This window comes from Bolinopsis microptera, chromosome 3, assembly GCF_026151205.1.
Source record: "Bolinopsis microptera isolate Bmic1 chromosome 3, MBARI_Bmic_1.0, whole genome shotgun sequence".
NCBI classification, from domain to species: Eukaryota; Metazoa; Ctenophora; class Tentaculata; order Lobata; family Bolinopsidae; genus Bolinopsis; species Bolinopsis microptera.
In genome coordinates this window covers 1,953,945-1,978,389 of record NC_087074.1, presented here as the reverse complement: position 1 = coordinate 1,978,389, position 24,445 = coordinate 1,953,945, and the positions used below count along the sequence as shown (strand labels likewise).

At 41.0% G+C, this 24,445-nt stretch overlaps 1 protein-coding gene across 1 annotated transcript; it reads left to right on the top strand.

The window, feature by feature from the left end:
• Window positions 1-1,589: 1,589 nt before the first annotated feature.
• On the top strand, window positions 1,590-17,938 carry LOC134812451 (proprotein convertase subtilisin/kexin type 5-like). The gene is made up of 10 exons (XM_063819875.1): window positions 1,590-1,731; window positions 1,863-2,009; window positions 2,171-2,317; window positions 2,489-2,635; window positions 2,797-2,943; window positions 3,108-3,254; window positions 7,978-8,124; window positions 8,256-8,351; window positions 8,466-8,644; window positions 17,603-17,938. Exons 1-10 carry the CDS (start codon window positions 1,590-1,592, stop codon window positions 17,936-17,938), a joined length of 1,635 nt encoding a protein of 544 aa, XP_063675945.1.
• Window positions 17,939-24,445: the final 6,507 nt, after the last annotated feature.

Genomic DNA, 24,445 nt, shown 5'->3' with positions numbered 1-24,445 from the left:
ATGAAAATGAAGATTTGGTTTTGCCTGGTTGTTGTCGATTTGTTGTTTTGCTGCTCGAACTCTTTTATAAGGCTTGGGAGAAGACGTTCATCATCTTCATGTAAGTTTATTCGATTATTAATTCTTAAATTTAAACCCACTGCATCATATTATGTTTCTAAATCTAAATCCTAAAAAACTTCAAATCGCAATTCAATCTTTAAAATTATAATTATCATTATGGTACGACGCCAGTTGTTCGGACACGTTGTCTTAAAGTTAAATGTTAAAGCGACGTAGTCACGTCGTGACCCCCATTGTCGCGTCGTTTCAACTTTCACTAGACTACGCGTAGTATCGCGATACAGGGGGAGCCGCGCACTCGTGCAAGGCGGGTACTTGTAGCGCGATGCACTACTGGGTCGCGCCGCGCATCAAATAATTCTTCTCGCAACCACGTATGCAGATCGGCGAGATGCGAAGGATTGACATCGTGAATCAAGGCGGGTACGGTCGGGTCATACATTTACAACGTATAATCAATAATTATAACAAGTCACGAGATATAGGTATACAGTCAGTTGATAAATAACGTGACTTATTTTGGTAAGAAGGGCAGGATAATTCACAGTTCACAACCTTATCACTTATATAGTTTTAACATTTAATAATAATTTGTCACGATTAAACTTAAACTTAAAATGTACGAGCGTTAAAAATGTCACGTGACAGTCTAGTCATCCTAAAATTCACCAATGTTCCTCAAACTGAATAAATTGATTCAATCCTTCGCAGCTCGGCGAGGCCCAGTGCCAGTGGTGCATTTTGCCGATCTACTGTGGTTGCGAGAAGAATTATTTGATGCGCGGCGCGGTCCAGTATAGTGCAGCGCGACAAGACTGTAGACTGTTCACTGTTGTTTTGTGACTTGTACAATGTACCTTGTGCCATAAGCACATTACAGAACTGGGTCAGGAGTTCGTACCTTACCTACTTACTGGGCCGCGCTCAGCCTGTCATTCCGCCGAATCTCTATGTTTATGAACATGATAGCCTGAGGTCCCCAGGTAACTTACCTACTAATGATGACTATTCAGGTGGTGCAGTAAACGGAGGGTGGTCTGTTTGGAGAGGTTGGAGCTCTTGTTCCTGTGCGAGTGAGAGTGATTCTAGTGGAACACGAACTACTTCCAAAACTTGTAATAATCCAGTCCCGTCCTGCGGAGGTAACACGTGTACTGGAGCATCAACAAAGTCAGAGATGTGTGAAATGAGCTGTGGTCCTGGTAGGAATTTGTATTTTTTAGGGAAAGTCTCGAAACCTTTACAGTAAAAGATATTACTTTCTATTGGAGACGTGGAATAGTTTCATAACTTAACTGCTAATGCTATTAAGTACTAATATTTCAACTATGCCTCTATATTTATATTATGATTAGTATACTCCGACGTACCTGATAGTTGTGGTGGAACGTACACAGGCAGCAACATTGTACTGTCACCAGTCAACACTTGTATCGTCTCTCCGCCATTAACCACATTTATAAGTCGTGACAAATAATCCATAATCATATCCAGCGTGTATAAATCTGAAGACTACGTGGACTAACATGGCTGGTAACAACTTGTTCCCTGTTGCATCAGGAACCGTTATTACTCTCACTTGTAACCAAGGATACCAAATCAGAGGAGATAAGGCAATTACTTGTACTGAGGGGAGAGAGTTCGGGTATTCAACCCAACCTAGATGTGGTAAGTTCTGGTCACACCAGATATGAGGGAGTTTATATCCACAGGAGATTAAACAAACTATACTGATATTCAATTTTAATGGTAGTTTATATATTATTATTGTAAAGTCAGTTAACCAGGTAATCCCCCAGATAAATGTCAAGCTGGTACATATCGGGACTCTTCTCTAACAGACTGTACAAGCTGTGAACAGAACTACATCAGTGAACAAGATGGAGCTGGAGAATGTAGTCCTTGTTCTCCGGGAACTGTCTCCAACCAACAAAACACTCTGTGTGGTAAGGAAAGAAGTTATCTTTTTCCTGAGCAATGACATCCCGTTAAAAATCAAATTGCACTAGTCATTTCATTTTTACAAGTGGTGCAAAAGATGTATTTCTTGAACGTTTATTAAATTTAATCGCAGTATATAAATTGAATTAATCAGTTTATCATCCAGATAAATGTCAAGCTGGTACATATCGGGAGACTTCTCTAAAAGACTGTACAAGATGTGAACAGAACTACATCAGTGAACAAGGTGGAGCTGGAGAATGCAGTCCTTGTTCTCCGGGAACTGTCTCCAACCAACAAAACACTTTGTGTGGTAAGAAAAGAAGTTATCTTTTTCCTGAGCAATGATATCCTGTTAAAAATCAAAGTGCACTAGTGATTTCATTTTTAAAAGTGGTGCAAAAGATGTGTTTCTGGAACGTTTTTTAACTTTAATCGCAGTATAATATAGATTATAGATTAAATTACCCAATTGATCCCACAGATAAATGTCAAGCTGGTACATATCGGGACTCTTCTCTAACAGACTGTACAAGATGTGAACAGAACTACAACAGTGAACAAGATGGAGCTGGAGAATGTAGTCCTTGTTCTCCGGGAACTGTCTCCAACCAACAAAACACTCTGTGTGGTAAGGAAAGAAGTTATCTTTTTCCTGAGCAATGATATCCCGTTAAAAATCAAATTGCACTAGTCATTTCATTTTTACAAGTGGTGCAAAAGATGTATTTCTTGAACGTTTATTAAATTTAATCGCAGTATATAAATTGAATTAATCAGTTTATCATCCAGATAAATGTCAAGCTGGTTCATATCGGGACACTTCTCTAACAGACTGTACAAGCTGTGAACAGAACTACATCAGTGAACAAGATGGAGCTGGAGAATGTAGTCCTTGTTCTCCGGGAACTGTCTCCAACCAACAAAACACTCTGTGTGGTAAGGAATCAAGTATCCTTTTTCCGGAGCAATGGTTTCCCGTTAAAAATCGAGGCGCAGTAGTCATTTCAATTTTTTACCTGGGGTCCTAGAGGTATATTCCAGGTTCCTTAAATATTCGTTAATCTCAGTATATAGATTAAATTACCCAATTGATCCCACAGATAAATGTCAAGCTGGTACATATCGGGACTCTTCTCTGACAGTATGTACAAGCTGTGAACAGAACTACATCAGTGAACAAGATGGAGCTGGAGAATGCAGTCCTTGTTCTCCAGGAACTGTCTCCAACCAACAAAACACTCTGTGTGGTAAGGAAAGAAGTTATCTTTTTCCTGAGCAATGATATCCTGTTAAGAATTTCAAAATGTGCAAGTCATTTCAATTTTGTACCTGAGGTCCTAGAGGTATATTCCAGGTTCCTTAAATATTCATTAATCTCAGTATATAGATTAAATTACCCAGGGGGGGGGCCAAGTGGATATTTGTAGATATTTGTAGATTAATGTAGAATGGATAATCCACGAAAAAAGTGGATGACATTCTACAAATATCTACATTTATCTCCAAAAATTCAGTAGAATTTCTGGGCATTAACTTCAATTTCATCACGTTTTATATATGCTAAGTGCTTTAATGATATTATCTGACTACTTGTACAGTTCTTCTATGTTTATTTGAGTGTATTTACATGGAGATTATGGTCCATAAACACTATCATACAATAGAGAAAAGCAATGATCTAAAAGGGTGGAACTATCTAATTTAATGTTGCATATTATGGGGGGGCGGCGCGGGGGGGGGGGGGGGGGGGGGGGGGGGGGGGGGGGGGGGGAACTAAAGTTCTGATCTCTAGTACCGGTGTTGTCAGTCTGAACTTCCAACCATGCCATCCGCCTGACTAGGGAGAGATAAAAGAGGTACTGTTAAATATGGCAAAATAAAATTGTCACAAGGTGGAATGAGGAGGAGGAGGTGGAAGAGGAGGCTAGGAGGACTGTGGAGAAGGAGGGGACTGAGGAGAAGGAAGAGGAGAACTGAGGAGGAGGACTGAGGAGAAGGAGGAAGAGGATGAGGACTGAGAAGGAAGAGGAGGAGGAGGATGAGGACTGGGGAGGAGGAGGAGGACTAAGGAGGAATATTGAGGAGGATGAGGATCACTGATCGGCTTAGGGCAAGGCCGAGGGGTACTTTTTTATCTTAATAGCCGAGGCCGAGGAGTGCCATCTTAGTTAAGACCGAGGCCGAGGGAAGCCGTGGGGTGCTTTTTTGACCGAGGCAGAGGTCTATCCTAGTATATGCCCTTTGAATAAACGCCATCATGTAATTAGGAAAAAAAATAGGAATACTGTTTTCAGAAATGAGAAATGAGAATGTGTCGTACATATAAGGACTGAGGAGGAAGAGGATGACTGAGGAGGAGGAGGACTGAGGAAAAAGAGGACTGAGAAAGAGGTGGAGGAGGTTGAGGAGGACTGAGGAAGAGGAGGACGGAAGAGGACTGAGGAGGAAAAACACTCAAGAGGATCAGTAGGACTGAAAAGGAGAGGACTGAGGAGGAAAAGAGGAGGAGAATGACTGGGGAGGAAGAGTTAGGAGGGGGACTGAGGAGGAAGAATCAGAAGGAGGGGGACTGAGGAGGAAGTGTTAGGAGGAGGGGGACTGAGGAAAAAGAGGACTGAGAAAGAGGTGGAGGAGGTTGAGGAGGACTGAGGAAGAGGAGGACGGAAGAGGACTGAGGAGGAAAAACACTCAAGAGGATCAGTAGGACTGAAAAGGAGAGGACTGAGGAGGAAAAGAGGAGGAGAATGACTGGGGAGGAAGAGTTAGGAGGGGGACTGAGGAGGAAGAATCAGAAGGAGGGGGACTGAGGAGGAAGTGTTAGGAGGAGGGGGACTGAGGAGGAAGATTAAGGAGGAGGTGGACTGAGGAGGAAGTTAGGAAGAGGAGGACTGAGGAGGAAGAGTAAGGAGGATCAGGAGAAGGACTTAGGAGAAGGAGGACTGAGGAGGAGGATGAGGGGAAGGAGGAAGAGAAGGAAGAGTAGGGGAGAAGGAAGCATCTAAATTTTATTTCCGTAACAGTTTTTGTCCGTTTTTGTCCATTTTTGTCCGCTTGCGGATGGGGAGACGGAGGACTGAGAAGAAACTGTACAAGCGAGGACTGAGGAGAACTGAGGAGGAAAAGGATAACTGAGGAGGAGGACTGAGGAAGAAGAGGACTGAAGGTGAGGTGGAGGGGGAGGAGGTTGAGGAGGACTGAGGAAGAGGGGGAGGAAAAATACTCAGGAGGATCAGTAGGACTGAGAAGGAGAGGACTGAGGAGGAGGAGGACTGAGGAGAAGGAGAATGACTGGGAAGAAGGAGGACTGAGGAGGGGACTGAGGAGGAGGACTTAGGAGGAGGTGTAGGACTGAGGAGGATGATGGGGGAAGGAGGAGGAGTGGAGAAGGAGGAGGGGGAAGCATCTAAATGTTATTTCCGTGAGAGTTTTTGTCCGTTTGTATCCGTTTATGTCCGTTTTTGTCCGCTTTCTGAGGAAGAGGATGCGGATGGGGAGACGGAGGACTGAAAAGGAACTGTACATGCGATGACTGAGGAGGAGGAGTTTGAGGAGGACTGAGGAGGAGGGAAGGAGGTTGAGGAGGACTGTGAAGAGAAGGACTGAGGAGGAAGAGTTAGGAGGAGGACTGAGGAGGAAGAGTTAGGAGGAGGGGGAATGAGGAGGAAGAGTTAGGAGGAGGGGGACCGAGGAGGAAGAGTTAGGAGGAGGGAGACTGAGGAGGAAGAGTTAGGAGGAGGGGGACTGAGGAGGAAGACTTAGGAGGAGGAGGCCTGTAAAAATGTCCGCTTTCTGAGGAGGAGGATGCGGATGGGGAGACGGAGGACTGAGAAGGAACTGTACAATGTACATGCGATGACTGAGGAGGACTGAGGAGGGAAGGATGACTGAGGAAGAGGACTGAGGAAGAGGAGGACTGAGGATAAGGTGGAAGAGGGTGAGGAGGACGGAGGAAGAGGAGGACTGAGGAAGAGGAGGTCTGAGGAGGATGATAAGGAGGAGGATGTCAGGATGAGGAAGAGGATGAGTAGGAACACTGAGAAGGATGAGAAGGAGGATGAACCATCTAAATGTCATTTCCGTAACAGTTTTTGTTCACTCCGGACTGCGGAGGAGGATGATTGAAGAGGAGGAGGAGGAGGTTGAGGAGGACTGAGGAGGAGAAGGACTGAGGAGAAGAAGGACTGAGGAGGAGGAGGAGGTGTAGGAGGACTGAGGAGGAGGAGGAGGAGGAGGAGGAGGAGGAGGAGGAGGAGGAGGAGGAGGAGGAGGATAAGGAGGTGGAAGACTTGGGAGGAGGAAGAGGACCAAGGAGGATAAGGAGCAGTGTGGTTGACTATTTCGTAATCACCTCATGGGCAAGAGATCATTGCTTTGTGAAATTAGTATGAATTTATCTTGAGCCGTCCTGCAGGACATGCAAACTTTGCTGGAGTATAGTTTTGCGAAACAAACTTAACCCGACTCTTGGAAATCATGACATTTGAACTCCCTCAGCTTCGCTTTCTTGATCGAAAGCTGATGCTAAAATCCCCCCCCCCCTCCTGAAGAAGAGGAGGTCTGAGGAGGATGATAAGGAGGAGGATGTCAGGATGAGGAAGAGGATGAGTAGGAACACTGAGAAGGATGAGAAGGAGGATGAACCATCTAAATGTTATTTCTGTAACAGTTTTTGTTCGCTCCGAACAAATCATGAACATTTGAACTCTCTCAGCTCCGCTTTCTTGATCGAATGCTGATGCTAAAATCCCCAAAATTAGTTTTTCCCCCGTTCAGCAACAGAGTTTCTGCCGATCTTATGTCGATCGTTCCGAAGAGGGTTGTGCTGACCTCAGTTGCTGCCTCCGAATCTGCCTCCTCCGATTCTAACATATTATAAGTATCATCAGTGCAAGTGGGACAGTCCACTTCATCATTCTCACACTCAGTCAACTCTGCAGGGTCATTTATATCCTCCTCTCATTCAATCGGATGATGTTTTCATCTTCAAATATTTGCAGGAAAGGTAACTTGAACTTCTTACCATCGTCCACGACAGCCTTGGTACCTCGTTCCATGGCTTTCTTCAAGCTATCTATTTTGATGTCACTTGAACTCAAATCGTGGACCTCCTTCGTGTCATTCTTCCATGTCTCGTGTGGTAGTGGAACTTCTTCCCTGAAAATACTGCGTCCACGGGAATGGGCATAGGCTGTCATGTCATCTGCAAGAGCGAGCTCTGAGCGAAGATTTCTTTTCTCGCAGCCGTATGCTAAAGTTATGGCATCGAGATTTGTGCGGCGACCAGCAAAGATACCAGTTCGAATCCAAGCAAAGAGTTGTTCATTAGCATCAGATCCTAGTAGGTATGTTGTTACTTTTGCAGAAAAAGGAGATAGAGAATGAGTCCATCGCAAGTACATTTCAGATCTTTAAACGTCTGCCAAGTTATAAACTGACAACTATCAGTTATATTAGATTTCCAGAGAACAAAAAAAGACTTGCAGTACCAAGCCTTTTCTACTCTCTGCTCTGGACTAAAATCCTTGTCTAAGAAAGCCTCAGCTAGAAAATGGACACTCTTCAGAAAAAGTCCTGTGGCTGAATATCCTTCTCTCAAAAAATACTAGTATAAGCAGGACAGATCCAGAACAAGTGAAGGATCTTGACGGACAGTCAGATTCAAAGCACTGAGAGAAGTATAGGCAAGCATATAGGGGTTGTCCTTGATGAAATTATAGATGAGTGGTTACATCAAATATGGAACCTAATTCAGGTATTTAATGACATGTATGATTACTGGAAGCTTTCTGGAATCCAATAGATAAAACATGTAATGGATAAGAAATCACACAAATTTCTATACATTTTTTGTAGATAAATGTAGATATTTGTAGATTATTGTCAATGGATAATTCACGAAAAAAGTGGATGACATTCTACAAATATCTACAAATATCCACTTGGCCCCCCCCTACCCAATTGATCCCACAGATAAATGTCAAGCTGGTTCATATCGGGACTCTTCTCTAACAGACTGTACAAGCTGTGAACAGAACTACATCAGTGAACAAGGTGGAGCTGGAGAATGCAGTCCTTGTTCTCCGGGAACTGTCTCCAACCAACAAAACACTTTGTGTGGTAAGGAAAGAAGTTATCAGCTATCTGGGAGCGCAGAACATATTGTTTGAATCTGATCAAAAATGAGTGATTCTGTGAAATGATGCTCGGACTAACAAATTCTAGGTTTGTTAAAAATATTTAAATTTCAGAGCCTTGTTCAGAGGGTACCTACAGATCTGAAGATATGACAGCATGTGCAGTTTGTGGTCCGGGGAAACAGATAAACGATAACAGAGATGAGTGTGGTACGTTATATTGCTATCAATTTCCTGTAAAAAAGAAGACAGCATCAGGAACTCGTTCACAAAATTTCTTGACTTCTGAGAGCAGAGTTCGCTCATTAAAACTAACAACCTCAGTGCGGTCTTGTGAAGGGCTGCTCGTGGAGAACTCCCAGCTGCTGGGTAAAGAAGTGCGTGCTGTGGAGAATACAGTTGTCATGGTCTCGTGTCTGGCAGGGTACTCTCTGATTGGCTCAGAGCAGGTCTCGTGTCAAACAGATGGAACCTGGACAACTGTACCAACTGTCACAAACGAGGTGAGACTTTGAACTGTAGAGCAAACGACATCCAACTATTTTTTTATTTAGTAGAAAGTTTTATATTCAAAAAGTTATGGCAATAATTGGTCACTCTGACCATGCAGATTTACAAAAACACGACCTAAATATCAGGAAGGACTTTAGTTTGAGATCCTGAAGAAGCTTACAGTGTACCAGATTATCTTGTGTTTTCTTTTGTTCAGTATTGTGGCTATTACGACCAACACGGTACAATTGCGATCATTTTAGTTATAATTCATGTATCTTAGCAGGATCCCGTATAACCCTAAAGTGGTGTCAAGAATAGAGAGGACTTAATTAATTATACCTCTTTAATTCCGTTTTTGAATCACTTGCGGAGGTCAACATTGGGGCACTAAAATTTTTATTCCTGGCCTATGTTTATTTTTTCATGGTGATTTGAATGATCATTAAAGCTTTTGAACAGTCAAACAAGTTTCAGTTGTATATCTTTTACGGTTTTGCGGAATGTTCGTTAAAGTTGATGCTGTGGGGTCAGTAAAATGGATGGATCCTTATATGTTATAGAGAGTTTTTAAAACCATATTTTGTAACTGTGTAAAACATCTTTGTTCAACTATTTCAAGAAAGATGTGGGAAAAGGTTTTTTTTTTTTAGCCTGCCCCTTTTTAAAACTAAATTCCCAAATCTAATCTGAAACTTATTTTGAATCCCGCAAAGTCGGCAACCCCCAAAACCATCACAATATAAAACTAAAATCCCACTGTGGGGGGGTTTTTTTTTACCCCCTTGGCAAGTTAAAACATTTTAAGGGAGTAAAAGATTTTTAAAACCCCCCCGTAAAAATAAAAAAGATAGTGGGGGGGTACTGGGGCAAAAATTTCTACTTTTCGTTTAATTTTTATGGAAATTTTCCCCCTTAAAAAAAGCAAAATTTCCCCAGGTTAAAAAGACCCCACAATGTCCCCCCCCCCAGGGCATTGCTTTTTGGTCCCCCCCCCCCCAAAAAAAAAAAAATAGTAAGAGCCCCTCTATAAAAAAATTATCTGAGCTTTTTTATAAAAACCTCATTTTTAATTAAAAATCACGTGTAAAACCATGGTAAAAAACAACGGGGGAAACGTGGAAAAAGACCCCCAAATTTATTTTGGGCGGTGTCCCATGTGGGGGGCCCCCCCCTTAAAAAATGGGCCCCCCCTTTTTCCCCGGGGGCAACTTCTGCCCAAGGAAAAAACCCCTGGGCCCCCAGTGGGGCAACCCTTGGCCCCTTTCCCCCCGTGGGCCCAACCCTGCCCCCGGTGGGGCCCCCCCCACAAATTTTTCGTGGCAGTGGGCACCCCCCCCAGGGGGCCCCCCCCCCCCCTGCCCCCGTGCAAATGGGCAAAAACCGCCCCATGGGGCAAAACCCCCCCCCCCCAGTGGGGGGGACCCTGCCCAAAATGGGGGGAAAAACCCCCCCGTCATGGGGGCCCCCAAACCCCGTCCGTGGGCAACCCCCCGCCCCCGTGGGGGCAAAAACCCGCATGGAACACCCTGGGGCCCGTGGGGCAACCTGGGCCCCCTGGGGGCAACCCCGGGGCCCCTGGGCCAAACCCCCCCAGTGGGGGCCCCCCGTCCCAGTGGGCACCCTGTCCCCCGGGGCCCCCCCGCCATGGGCCCAAACCCCCCCCCATTGGGGGGGACCCCCCATTGGGCACCCCTGTCCCCTGGGGGGGAACCCCCCTTTTTTGGGGGGCAAACCCGTTCCCCCAAAATTTTGGGGACCCTGTCCCCGTGGGCAACCCTGTCAGGGGCCCAAACCTGTTTTCCCCCGTGGTTTAAGTGCATTTTAAAAGGGTTTTGTAAAAATAAAAAATGGGGGGGAAATTTTTTTTTTCGAGAAAAAATTTTCACCCCTTTTTTTTTTTTATTAAATACTTTTTAATTTTTTTACAAGTACAACAGAATAAAAAAATATTTTTTAAAAAAAAATTTTTGTCTTCCCCCCCAAAAGTTATCCCAAACAAAACCGGGGGTATTTGAGTGTGGGGAAAAAAAATGTCCCCTTCTGCCCCGTGTAGCAAAAGGAAAATTTTTTTAATGCAGAGAAAGATTTTTTTTTTTTTTTCCCGTTTGTTTTTTTTTTCCCCTTGGAATAAATTGAAAAAATTTTGGGCTGGGTTTTTTGGGTAAAAAATTTTTTTTGCAGTAAACCCGAACCCCCTCCCCCAAAAAAACAGCCCCCCGAAAAAAAAAACCCAACATTTCGGCCCTTTTGGGGTTTTAAAGGCAAAAAAACCCCGCCCCCTAATCACAGCCAGCGCAAACCCTTTTCTTTAAAAAACAAGCTGAAAACCCTTAAAATTTTTTTTTGAAAGTCAAATTTTTTTTAGATTCCCCAATAAAATGGGACAAAAAGGGGGAAAAAAAGTGTCAGCAGCCCCGATTCCCCAAATTAATTGACCCTTCCCCCAAAAATTCCCCCCCTTTTAGGGGTTTTCTAAAAAATCCGTCCTTAAAAAAATTTTCTCGGTTTTACGATCATCATTTTTTATAAAAAATCTTTTAAAACCAAAAATATAAAATTGGGGAAAACCCCTTTTTTTTAAAACCCAAATTTAAATTAAAAATAACACAAAAATTTTAAATTTTAAACACGAACTTTTTTTCCTTCAAAAAAATTTTTTTTTACAGATTTTCGGGGAAAAATTAAAAAAAATTTAAAACATAAAAAAAACAAAATAAAATTTTGGCCGTTTTTCCCCCAGAGCTGGACGAAAAAAAAAGTTTTTCCCCGCCCCCCTAGAAAGGTAAAAAAAAATTCCCGATTAAAAAAAAAAAACCCAAGGGTCCCCCTTAATAAAATTTTAAAAATCCCTGCCTCCAGAAGGTACAAAAGGCCCCGATTAAAATAAAAAAAACCCAAGGGCCCCCCCCCTTTAAAAAAAAATCCCCCAAAGCTTTTTTTTTTTTTCAAAAGGCCCATTAAAAACCGAGGTTTTTTTCCCCAGCGTAAAAGAAGGTTAAAAATTTGAACAATCCTCGAAATAAATTAAATGGTCCTACCCCCGGTTTTTAAGAGCCCCCCCCCCCCCGAAGAGCCCCCCCCCATGAAATGGGGGGTTGAATGTATTTGTTTTTTAAATTTTCCCCCCCTAAAAACCCCCCCTTTTTCATTCCCCCCGTAAAAGGGGAAAAAGGTTGTGAAAAAAAATTACCTTTCCTGGGAAAAAATGTTTTCTCCCTAACTGCCTACTTGACATTTTTAAAATCTACGATTTCCCAATCCATTATTTTCGAGAAAAGTTTGATTTAAAAAAAAATGAACCTCCCGGGGAGAACCCCTGGGGCGTAATCCCCCCCCCCGTAAAAATTTTGGGGAAAATTTCCCCCCGGGGGGTAGAAAAAAAAATATTCCCAAAAAAGCTTTAAAAAAAAAAAGTTTAAATAAAAAAATTAAACCCCTTTTGGGGGAAAATTTCCCCCCTTAAATTTCCCCCCGAGCAATGGGAAAATTTTTTTTTTTCCCAAATTTTAAAAAAAAACCCATTTTTTCCCCTTTTAAAAAAAAAAACCCCCCTAAAGGGGGAAAAAATTTTCCCTTTTCCCCCCCCCCGGGTGACCCAAAACCCCAAAAAAAACAAAACCCCGTTTTTTTTTTCCCTTTCGCGAAACCATTTGGTTTTAAAAAACCCCCCCAAACCCCCAAAAAAGGAAAAAAGTTTGGGGGAAAACCCCGGGGAAACTTTTTGGGTGAAATAAAAACCCCCCCCCTAAAATTTTCCCCCAAGGAAAAATTTTTTTTAAAAAAACTTGGGGGAGAGAAAAAGGGGCCCCGGGGCCCTTAATAATCAACCAAATTTTCAAAATTTTTTTTTAAAACCCCCCTTTGTATTTTTTCCCAAAAAATTCCCCCCTAAAAAAGGCCCCCCCAAATTTATTTAAAAACACCGATACTTTGAATTTTTGCCCCCCTTTTACTTTCCCCATAAAACGCCCCCGGGACTTTTTAAAAACCCCCCAAATAACTAAATTTTTTTGCCCCCGTTTTTTTTCTAAAGGTTTTTTAAAAAGGCCCCCCCCACTTATATACCGGGTTTCCCCAAAAAAATTTTTTGCCCCCTTTTTTAAAAAAACCTTTTTAAAAGGCCCCCCACCTTTTTAAATTCCCCCCGAAAAAAATAGAAATTTTAGGCCCCCCCTTTTAAAAACCCTATTAAAAAAACAAAAAGAAAAATTTTTTTTTATTTTAAAAAAAAATCCTTTTTTCCCCCCCCCCCCCCGGGCCCCCCCCAAGGCAAGGAAAGGGCCCCAAAGAAAAAACTTTTGGGAAATTCCCTTAAAAAAGTGGACCCGGGGGAAAAAAGGGAACCCCCCCCCATGAAAAAACAAAAAAAAACCTTGGGGGCCCTTAAAATTTAAATTTCCCCTTTAAAAAAGGAAAAAAAGGGGCCCCCCCACCCGGGACCCAAAAAACCTGCCTAAAAATTCCTTTTGTGGGTGGGAAAAAGGGAAAAAAATTTTGGGTGGAAAAATTTTCCCCCGTTTTTTTTTTTAAAAAAAACAAAAAATTTGGGCCCCTGTTTAAAAATCTAGCCCCAAAACGAAAAAAGGGGGCCCCCCTTCCCACTTAAAAAAAAAAACCCCCCCTTTCCAAAAAGTTATTTTTAAAAATTAAATTTTAATTTAAAAAGGGCCCAAAGAGAAAATAAAGGAACGGGGGGTTCAAAAAAAAACCAGCCCCATCCTTTTTTATTTATTTTTTTTTGGGGGGGTAATTATTAATCTTTTCCACCAAAGGGAACCCCTGGAAAAGGGGGAAAAAAAAACGTTTTAAAAAAATAACCAAAGGGACTTCCCTTTTTTTGAAAATTTTTTTTAAATTAAATTTTCCCCCTTTAAATTTTTTTAGGGAAAAACCCCGAGAAAAGGAAAACCCCTTTAAAAATAACCAAAAACTTTGGGGTTTTTTTTTTCCCCCCGAAAATCCCTTTTAAAAAACCCTCCCCAAAAAAAAAACCCCCCTAAACTAAAAAATTTTGGAAAACCCCCCTTTGGGGGGTTTTTCCTTTTTCCCGGGTTTAAAAAAAGTGGGCCCCCGGAAAAATTCCTACTTTGGTTTAAATAAAAAAAATAAAAAATTTTTCCCCAAAAAGTTAAAAAAGGGTTTTTTTTTTTAACACGAAAAGGGAAAAAAAAACACCAAAAATTAAGGCCTTTAAATTTCCTTTTGTTAAAAAAAAACCCCCTTTTTATTTTTAAAACCCCCCAAAATTTTAAAATTTTTTTTTTAAATTATTAAAGTTTGGGGTTTTAAAGTTTTTTAAAAACTCAAACCCAAAAAACCCAAAGTTTTTTAATTTTAAATGTTTTTTTTTTTGGACACGAAAAAGGAAAAACCCCCAACCCAAAAATAAAGGTTTGAAGGGTTTTTTTTTTGTAAAAAAAACCAAAATCCCTTAAAAAAGCCCCCCCCAAAATTTTTAAATTTTTTTATTAAAAAAATTTGTAAGGGTTTTTTTTTAAAGGGAATTTAAATTTCAAAAAAACAAAAACCAAAACTTAAATTGGAAAGGAAATTTTTAAAAGAGATTTTCAAAAGGAACCCCCCAAAAAGGTCCCCGTTTGGAAAAAAAAAAAAAAAACCCCGGTCCCCCCTCCTGTGAAAAATTTTGGTTTTAGGAAAAAAAAAATCCATTTTTTTTCAGGGGCCCCAAACAAAAACACCAAAAACCCAATTTAAAACCCCCCCGGGCCCCAAAAAGGGGGGTAAAAAAATTTTTTGCCTTTTAAAAATGTTTTAACAAAAATGAACCAAAATTTCCCCCCCAAATTGGGGGCCCCCCCGGGAAAATTAACCCTTTTAAAAAATAAAGGGCCTTTCCGGTTTCCCCCTTTTTAAAAATAATTTCCTTTTTGTTTTTAAACCCTTTAATATAATGCCTTTTTCCCCCCCTTTTTTTCCCCTTTAAAAAATGGCCCCCTTTTCCCGTTTTTTCCCCCTTTTTTAAAAAATAAGGGTTTAAAAATTTTTAAAACCCGTTTTTAACCCCTTTTTTAGAAAAAAGGGAAAAATAAAAAAACCTTTTTTACCCCCTTTTTTGATAAGGTTTTAAATTTAAAAAAAAACTGTTATACCCATTTTAAAATAAAGGGAAAAAAAACACTGTTTTAACCCCCCTTTAAAAAAATAGTTTTTTTTTCGGGAAATTTTAAAAAACCGTAATTTTTTCCCAAACCCTGGGGAAAAAATAAAAAAGAAAATATAAACCCCCCCTTTTTTAAAATTAAAATTTTAAACAGCTTTTAAATAAAAATCTTTTTTTTTCCCAAAAACCAGGAAAGGGTATTAAAAACCGGGGAAAAAACCCCCCAAACCCCCCCCAAGATTCCCGCCCGGAAAATAGGAAAAATTTTTTAATTGGGGGGGAAATTTAAAAATTTTTGTTTTTTTTAAATTTAAAATTTTTAAAAAAACCCCAAAAAAAGGGGTTTTTGGGAAACCCCTCTAAATTTTAAATTTTTTTTTGAAAACGGTTTTTTTTTGGGGGTTTTTTACCTCTTAAAAAACGAATTTTCCTTGGGGGAAAATTTTTTTAAATTTAATTTTCCCCAAAAAACCCCCCCTCCCCCCCCACTTTTGGGGTTTAAAAAAACTTTTACCATATCCCTGGGGCCCCCCGGGGGTAAAAAACCCAGAAATTAAAAACCCAATTTAAAAGCTTTAAATTTTTTAAAACCCCCGGGGGATGGGAAATTTCCCCCCCCTTTAAAAAACCCCCAAAGGGCCCCCCTTGGGGGGGGGAAAATGGGAAAGGAAACCTTAAAAAAAAAGATTTTCCCCCCGAAAAAACAAAACCCTTTTTAAAAAAAAAAGGAAAATTTTTTAGGGAAGTCCAAAAAACCGTCCCCCCAACCCCCAAAAAAGGGTGGAAAAATTAAACAAAAATTTAAAACAAAAAAATATTAAACCCCCAAAATTTTAAACAAAAAAGTAAAAAGAAAATTTTGAAATTTAAAAAAAAATTTGGGTTTTTTAAGTAAAAAAACCCCAAAAATTTAACCCCCCCAAAACCCCCCCCCCCTAACCAAACCCTTTGGGGCAAAATACCAAAAGGACAAGCCCCCAAAAAAACCCCAAAAAAACCCCAAAAAACCAACCCCGGGACGGTTTCCCGCTGCCCCTTTTTGGGTTCGGGGGGCATTTTGTAACCCCCCAAACCAATGGGAACCCCCCCCTTTTAAAAAAAAGGGGAAACAAACCCGGGCCCTTAAATTAGGGGGGGGGGCCCCCCATTTTGGGGGGAAAGGGGGGAAAAACCCCCACTTTTTAAACCAAAAGGGAAAAGGGGGTTTGTTTTTCTGAAAAATAAAAAAAAAGGGAAAGCAATAAAAAAACCCTTTGGTTTGGGAAAAAAAAAAAGAAAAAAAAATAAGGCCCTTTAAAAAAACTAAAAAACACTAAAAAATAGTAAAAAAAAATAAAACATGAAAAAAATCCCAATTTTCCCCCCCAAAAAAAAGAAAAATAAGGCCCTTTTTAATACTAATTTTCAAATTAAAGGGCCCTTTTCCGTTTTTATTCCCGGGGCCAAAACCGACCCCCCCTTTTTAAAAAAACCCCCCCCTTAAGGGGCCCCCCCCCGTTCCCCTCCCCCGGGAATTTTTAAAATCCCCTTCCAAACCCCCTTCCCCCCCCCCCCCCAAATTTTTTCCCTTTAACCCAAATTTAACCCCTTTAAAAAATCAAACCCCCCGGGAAAAAATTTTTTCCCCTGCCCCCAAATTTTATTCCCCCGAAAAAAAAATCACCCTGAAAAATTTTTAACCCCCCCGAAAAACCCCAAACCCCCCGAAAAACCCAAACAAACCCCCCCCAACCCCAAAAACCAAATTTCCCCCCGAAAAATCCCCCTTCCCCAAAAAATTAATTTCCCCAAAAAAAAAAACCCCCCCCCAAAAAAACCCCTCCCCCTTTTGGGGAAACCCAAAAAAAATCCCCCCGAAAATTAAAAAACCCCCCCGAACCCAAAAAAAAACCCCCTGGGCCCAATTTAAAAAACCCCCAAAAATTAAATCCCCCGACAAAATTCCCCAAAAGAAAAACCCCAAAACCCAAAAAAATCCCCCGGGAAAAAAATTTTTTTTTCCCCCCCTTTCAAATTTCCAAATTTCCCCCGGAAAAAATTCCCCTCCCCCGGGGGGAAAACCCCCTCCCCCAAATCCCCCCCGAAAATTTAAACCCCCTGGAAAAAACCCCTTCCCCCTTTAAAAATTAAAAACCCCCCCGCAAAAAAAATTTATCCCCCTGAACAAAATTTTAATTCCCCCCCCGAAAACCCAAATTTTCCCCCCCCCACCCATTTTTTTTTGGGGGCCACGGGGCCCCCGTGGAAAAAAAACGCCCTTTTTGGGGGAAAAACCCCCACCAAAAAAAATTTTAAACCAAAAACCCCAAAAAAGAGAGGTTAACCCCCGAAAAAAAACCGGGGGACCCCCGGGGAAAAAAGAAGGGGGGGGGCCCCTAAAAACCCCCCTTCCTGGGTAAAAAAACCCCGAAATTTTTTGGGGGTTTTCCCCCCAAGTTAAAAAATTTTTTTAGGACAAGCAAAAAAGTTTAAAAATAGTAAGCAAGTAAAAAAAGTTTAAAGATATTTTTATTTAAAATTTTTCTAAATTTTGGGTTTTCCCCCCTTCCATTGGGGAAAACCCAGGGGGGTTTTAAGGTGGGGGGGGAACATTTTTTTTCGGGGTACCAAAATAAAACATAATTTAAAAAACCCTTTAAAAACAAAAAAAACAAATAAAAAAAAAAATATAACCCCTTTGGGGGGGGTTTTTTTTTTTTATTTTTAACTGATTATGATGTAGATAATAAATTAGTCCATTAGAGACAATCCCCTCGCGAGGGGCTTTCAACAAAAAAAACAAAGAAAAACTATAAAACGCTCGTTATAATCCTCCACTAGCCCCACCTGACCACCTATATTTCAGCAACAGAACAAACCAGGCAGTTCAGGCACATACCAGTCCTCCTCCCACTCCTCCACCACCTACCAGACCACCCAACAGTTCCCCGTATCCTCCCAACCCTCCTTCGCTCCGGGCCAGCAGTACACCCAGACTGGGCAGGTTCCCCAGGTTCAGCAGGGCCAGTTCAGTAACCAGACCCAGTTCAACCAGCAGTACCAGCAGCAGTACCACCAGGCCCAGCAACAGAGGCAGCAGCAGCAACAGCAACAGTTCCAGCAGCAGCAACAGCAGCAGCAGTACACTCAGCAGTACGATCAGCACGGCAACTACGTACCTCATAATAACAACAGGTTCTGATGGAACTGTGCTGACACAGTGTAACGTGATGCCCATATAAGGAATTAACCTGATCTGTAGAACTGGGCTGTATTCGAAATGTTTGATGGAAATGATATTCGTGAACTGGGAGAGACACGTGATGCCTATTATATAAGGAGAGACTTGTTTCGTATGATTTAGTTTCAATATTCGACTTGTTAGAGGGGCCGGGCCTCTATTTTAAAATTTATTATCATTAGTGAACTCAAGTTAAGCTTTTAAATTGACAGAAATCGATGGAGTTGATAAGCTTTTTCAAAAACTGTTATTATATTAATATGCTCGTATCCTTTACGCGATAAAACTGTATGCTTAATTCCTGTTTACATAATTCTTGCAGCACATTTTATTTTTATGATATCTTACTCCTTCATAAAAATTTTTAGACGGTAATATATGATATCTTGTTGCAGATCAACGTTTGTTGTTGAGCAGTAGTTGGAATAGTTGTGGTCGAAATAAAACTGATGTCCTGGCCTACAGAATTCGATTTTCCCGGACATTTATAAAATTATAAAATGTTATGTTAAATGGAGTCTAAATAGTCTACAGTTTACTGCTATCATTACATAATATGTTCGAGAGGCAGGAATGGCCAGATCAGATGTTGAATGATATCTCGTTTAATTAATTATGCCTCCCATGGTTTAATTTTCTTCTTATAATATTTAATTTTATTTTTTAAATGTTGTATTTCTATCATGTGTATGGAATTAACTTGTATCCCTTGAAAGCTGTTATCGGAAGTAACTGTATTCTCTTTTTCATTTTACGATGTACGAAAGGTACGAATTCTTGCGGGCCAGGAACTGGTACTGTACTGGTACTGGTACTGGTACTGGTACTGGTACTGGTACTGGTACTGGTACTGGTACTGGTACTGGTACTGGTACTGGTACTGGTACTGCACCAGTGACTGTAACTGTAACTTTACCAATTACAAATTGCGTATCTCTTACCAAGGCTAATGAATGTTTCATTATCTTACACCACATTCCTGCACTGGGGCTGGAGCCTCTTCTAATCAGAGACTCCTCAATTATAACATGATTTATGGAAATTAAATACGTTAGACTATATTACATAATAAGTCACCATGCCTACTATCCTTTAAGATTAGCATTACAATGTGTGATTAAGTAAGTACGGACAATTCTTTCTTGATTGAACACCTGTTAAAGGCGCCCGAGCCACATGTTCTGGTTACCATAGCAACTAGAAACCTGGCAAATCGTTGCATCTTAAGCAAGGGCAAGTGGTCAGCGCGCCTTGCCTGCCTTGCCTAGTTTTGTTCTGCTTAATAAAAGGGATGAGGCTAGATAATAAGTACTACTGAACGGTTGAATGGTTTACTGTGAGTGTCACTGCACTGCGTGTGTTTCCAGGGTTACGGTTTACTGTGAGTGTCACTGCACTGTGTGTATTTCCAGGGTTACGGTTTACCGTGAGTGTCATTGCACTGCGTGTATTTCCAGGGCTACGGTTTACTGCGTGTGTCACTGCACTGCGTGTGTTTCCAGGGTTACGGTTTACTGCAAGTGTCACTGCACTGCGTGTATTTCCAGGGTTACGGTTTACCGTGAGTGTCACTGCACTGCGTGTGTTTCCAGGGTTACGGTTTACTGTGAGTGTCACTGCACTGCGTGTATTTCCAGGGTTACGGTTTACTGCGTGTGTCACTGCACTGCGTGTATTTCCAGGGTTACGGTTTACTGTGAGTGTCACTGCACTGCGTGTGTTTCCAGGGTTACGGTTTACTGTGAGTGTCACTGGGGGGGGGGGGGGGGGGGGGGGGGGGGGGGGGGGGGGGGGGGGGAGCCAAGTAGATTTTTGTAGATATTTGGATAATGTCATCCACTTTTTTCGTGAATTATCCATTTACAATAATCTACAAATATCTACATTTATCTACAAAAAATGTATATCTCAAATATGTGCCCAGAAATTCTACTGAATTTTTGGAGATAAATGTATAAATTTGTAGAATTTGTAGAATTTTCGTGAATTATCCATTGATAATAATCTACAAATATCTACATTTATCTACAAAAAATGTAATCTCAAATATGTGCCCAGAAATTCTACTGAATTTTTTGAGATAAATGTATAAATTTGTGGAATGTTATCCACTTTTTTCGTGGATTATCCATTCTACATTAAATTTAATCTACAAATATCTACAAATATCTACTTGGCTCCCCCCCTGTCACTGCACTGCTTGTATTTCCAGGGCTACGTTTTTCATGCAACAGCGTTTGTATTTGTAAGAAATTGCAAGTAATCCTTTTACTACTATCGTTGTCATGATCGTTATTAATATTAGCAGTTACAAGTTAGGCTGCTTTAAGTTTAAGTTACATTACATGCAATGAACCCCCCCCCCCCCCCCCCCCCCCCCCCCCCCCCCCCCCCCCCCACTGGACACCTGCTGCGGTATACTACTATTACTTCCTCATTAACAATGGCTAACTAAGGATGATAATATTGTTAGACAGTAATACTAATAACTTAAGACTAAGTTTAAACGTTAGAACTAGACTTAGCGTTATACAATTTACCTAAGTTTTCAGTTTTGTCCATTAACGATGGCCAACTAAGGATGATACTAGTGTTATAATACTACTAATAGTAATACTAATAGTAATAGTAATATGTACTGCTTAGTATTAGTATACGATAACTATAAGTATAAGGTCAACGATTAGGCCCTGGTTTATAGCCCCAGTTTTAATATTTGCCTACTAGAGCAATGCCAATATCGTGTAATCGTAAATTTAAACGTTAGAGTTACTGTTAGACTTAGCGTTTTACCTAGTTCTAGCATCTAAGTATAGTACTATTTTTCGTGGTCGTCCTTGAGCGTTGTTCGTTCAAATTATGTCAGTTCACGCAATGTCCGGTTAAATAACGTCGGATGAGGTAGTCGTTCAAAATATAAATAATAATATTAATGGCAAGAGTTTTAGTGTTTAGGGGAGTTTTACCTCGTCCGCGAGCTCAGTTCACAGCTACAGTTGGGTTAGTTTCTTCATTTTATTTCGTGACTCTTACTGGGCGGAGCTCACGCGCTCAGCCTGTCAAGGCATTCCGCCGCAGCTTCAATTAGCGAGCGTGCTAAATCACTTTACAGTCGATCTTCGAAATTGTTCTAAAAGGGCCCCCGACAGTTGAAACCAATTTCAATCGATGTATTTTCAGACGCTGATTTCGATTGAAGTTGGTTACAACCGTCGGGGGCCCTTTTAGAACAATCTCGAAGATCGACTGTAGAGTGATTTAGCACGCTCGCGTTGCGACCCCCACGGTCGTTTCACACTTTATCGTCCTGACCCGTGCGCGGCGGGTCATACAACGTATGACAAAGGGCCAGTAGTGAATACTTACTAAAACATGTCCGAACTTCTACACCCCTGTTAAAATGATAAGGAAGGTTAAACCTTGTGACTTGTAGTAGTGTGCACTGATAAAATGTTTGACGGATGTTACTCGTCTAAATTTCTTCGAAGTAGCGCGCGCCGCTTTCTTCTCGAAATGTTATGGCCCGACGGCAAGTGCTACGAAGTAGCGCGCGCCGGGCCAGACCATTAACAATGGTCAAATAAAATGTGTGTAAGAGCAAAGAGTCACACTCACGAAATAAATTACCTGGGTACCTCAGGCTTTTTCTGTTCATAAACAACATGATACAACTGGCCCTCAGGCCCTGACTTTCCTGGCGTCCTGAGTCATGAGTACTGCAGTGCTGGTCGCGTGACCTAGCGGACACGCTACACGTGATCCCACGTGACCAGTTAAGTAGCGCGGTTGTATCACGTTGTGACCCCCCCCCCCCCACGCGGTCGTTTCCCCCTGACGGCTCCCCTGTATACAGGGGAGCCGCGCACTCGTGCTTACTGGGCCGCGCTCAGCCTGTCATTCCGCCTAATCTCTATGTTAATGAACATAATAGCCCATGGGGTCCCCAGGTAAACTCATGCGCGGCGGGTCATACAACGTATGTGGTATGACAAATGACAATAGCGCGGTAAGCGGGCACTATAGCGGCACAGTTCTAATAATGTGTTTTTGAAGTGTTTGGTCATGGGACATAGTGTTGAGTTTAGCTGCAATTTCGAAAGTTTTGCGCAACGATTCTACGTTCAACGGCACTTTACACTTTATTACATAAGTTGTGACGAAAGAAAATATTACCTTGGCCGTGCAATATTACCGTGCAGACACCAATACAATCAAATTTGTATTTATAATTAACGGGTGATACTTGTAAAAGTCCAACTTGGCGCGCGTCCTGGTAGGTTGTAAACCTACAAATTTATAATCACCCAATTTAGGAAATGAACAAAGCTGTATCAGTATGAAATTTCCATTGTTAATTCAAAGATGAAAATGAAGATTTGGTTTTGCCTGGTTGTTGTCGATTTGTTGTTTTGCTCATGCTGCTCGAACTCTTGGGATATTTTTAGGAGGAGACGTTCATCATCTTCATGTAAGTTTGTTCGATTATTAATTCTTTAATTTAAACCCGTACGCGTACCCACTGCAATCATGTTTCTAAATCATGTTTCTAAATCCTAAAAAACGTCGACACTTTAAGTTGTATCAAATCGCGAATCAATCTTTAAAATAATAATTATCATTATGGTATAGTGTTGAAAATGTCACGTGACAGTCTAGTGATCCTAAAATGCACCAATGTTCCCAAGACTGTTGTCTTGTGAATTGTGCCATAACTATAAGCACATTACAGAACTGGGTCAAGAGTTCGTAACATACCTAATGAATGATGACTATTCAGGTGGAGCAGTAAACGGAGGTTGGTCTGTCTGGAGAGTTTGGAGCTCTTGTTCCTGTGCGAGTGAGAGTGATTCTAGTGGAACACGAACTACCTCCAGAACTTGTAACAACCCAGTCCCGTCCTGCGGAGGTAGTACGTGTGTTGGAGCATCAACAAAGTCAGAGATGTGTGAAATGAGCTGTGGTCCTGGTAGGAATTTGTATTCCTATATAAGTCTCGAAAACTTTACAGTAAAAGATATTACTTTCTATTGGAGACGTGAAATAGTTTCATAACTGCTATTAAGTACTCATATTTTAACAATGCTTCTATATTTATATTATCATTAGTATACTCCCACCTGATAGTTGTGGTGGAACGTACACAGGCAGCAACACTGTCACGAGTCAACACTTGTATCGTCTATCCACATTTATAAGACGTGACAAATAATCCATAATAATATCCAGAGTGTTCCAGTCTGAAGACTACGTGGACTAACATGGCTGGTAACAACTTGTTCCCTGTTGCATCAGGAACCGTTATTACTCTCACTTGTAACCAAGGATATCAACTCAGAGGAGACAAGGCAATTACTTGTACTGAGGGGATAGAGTTCGGGTATTCAACCGAACCTAGATGTGGTAAGTTATGGTCACACCAGATATGAGGGAGTTTATATCCACAGGGAATTAAACAAACTATACTGATATTCAATTTTAATGATAGTTTATATATTACTATTGTAAAGTCAGTTAACCAGGTAATCCCCCAGAGAAATGTCAAGCTGGTTCATATCGGGACTCTTCTCTAACAGACTGTACAAGATGTGAACAGAACTACATCAGTGAACAAGATGGAGCTGGAGAATGTAGTCCTTGTTCTCCGGGAACTGTCTCCAACCAACAAAACACTTTGTGTGGTAAGAAAAGAAGTTATCTTTTTCCTGAGCAATGATATCCCGTTAAAAATCAAATTGCACTAGTCATTTCATTTTTACAAGTGGTGCAAAAGATGTATTTCTTGAACGTTTATTAAATTTAATCGCAGTATATAAATTGAATTAATCAGTTTATCATCCAGATAAATGTCAAGCTGGTACATATCGGGACTCTTCTCTAACAGACTGTACAAGCTGTGAACAGAACTACATCAGTGAACAAGATGGAGCTGGAGAATGCAGTCCTTGTTCTCCGGGAACTGTCTCCAACCAACAAAACACTCTGTGTGGTAAGAAAAGAAGTTATCTTTTTCCTGAGCAATGATATCCCGTTAAAAATCAAAGTGCACTAGTGATTTCATTTTTACAAGTGGTGCAAAAGATGTGTTTCTTGAACGTTTATTAAATTCAATCGCAGTATAATATAGATTATAGGTTAAATTATCCAATTTATCCCACAGATAAATGTCAAGCTGGTACATATCGGGACTCTTCTCTAACAGACTGTACAAGCTGTGAACAGAACTACATCAGTGAACAAGATGGAGCTGGAGAATGTAGTCCTTGTTCTCCGGGAACTGTCTCCAACCAACAAAACACTCAGTGTGGTAAGGAAAGAAGATATCAGCTATCTGGGAGCGCAGAACATATTGTTTGAATCTGATCAAAAATGAGTGATTCTGTGAAATGATGCTCGGACTAACAAATTCTAGGTTTGTTAAAAATATTTAAATTTCAGAGCCTTGTTCAGAGGGTACCTACAGATCTGAAG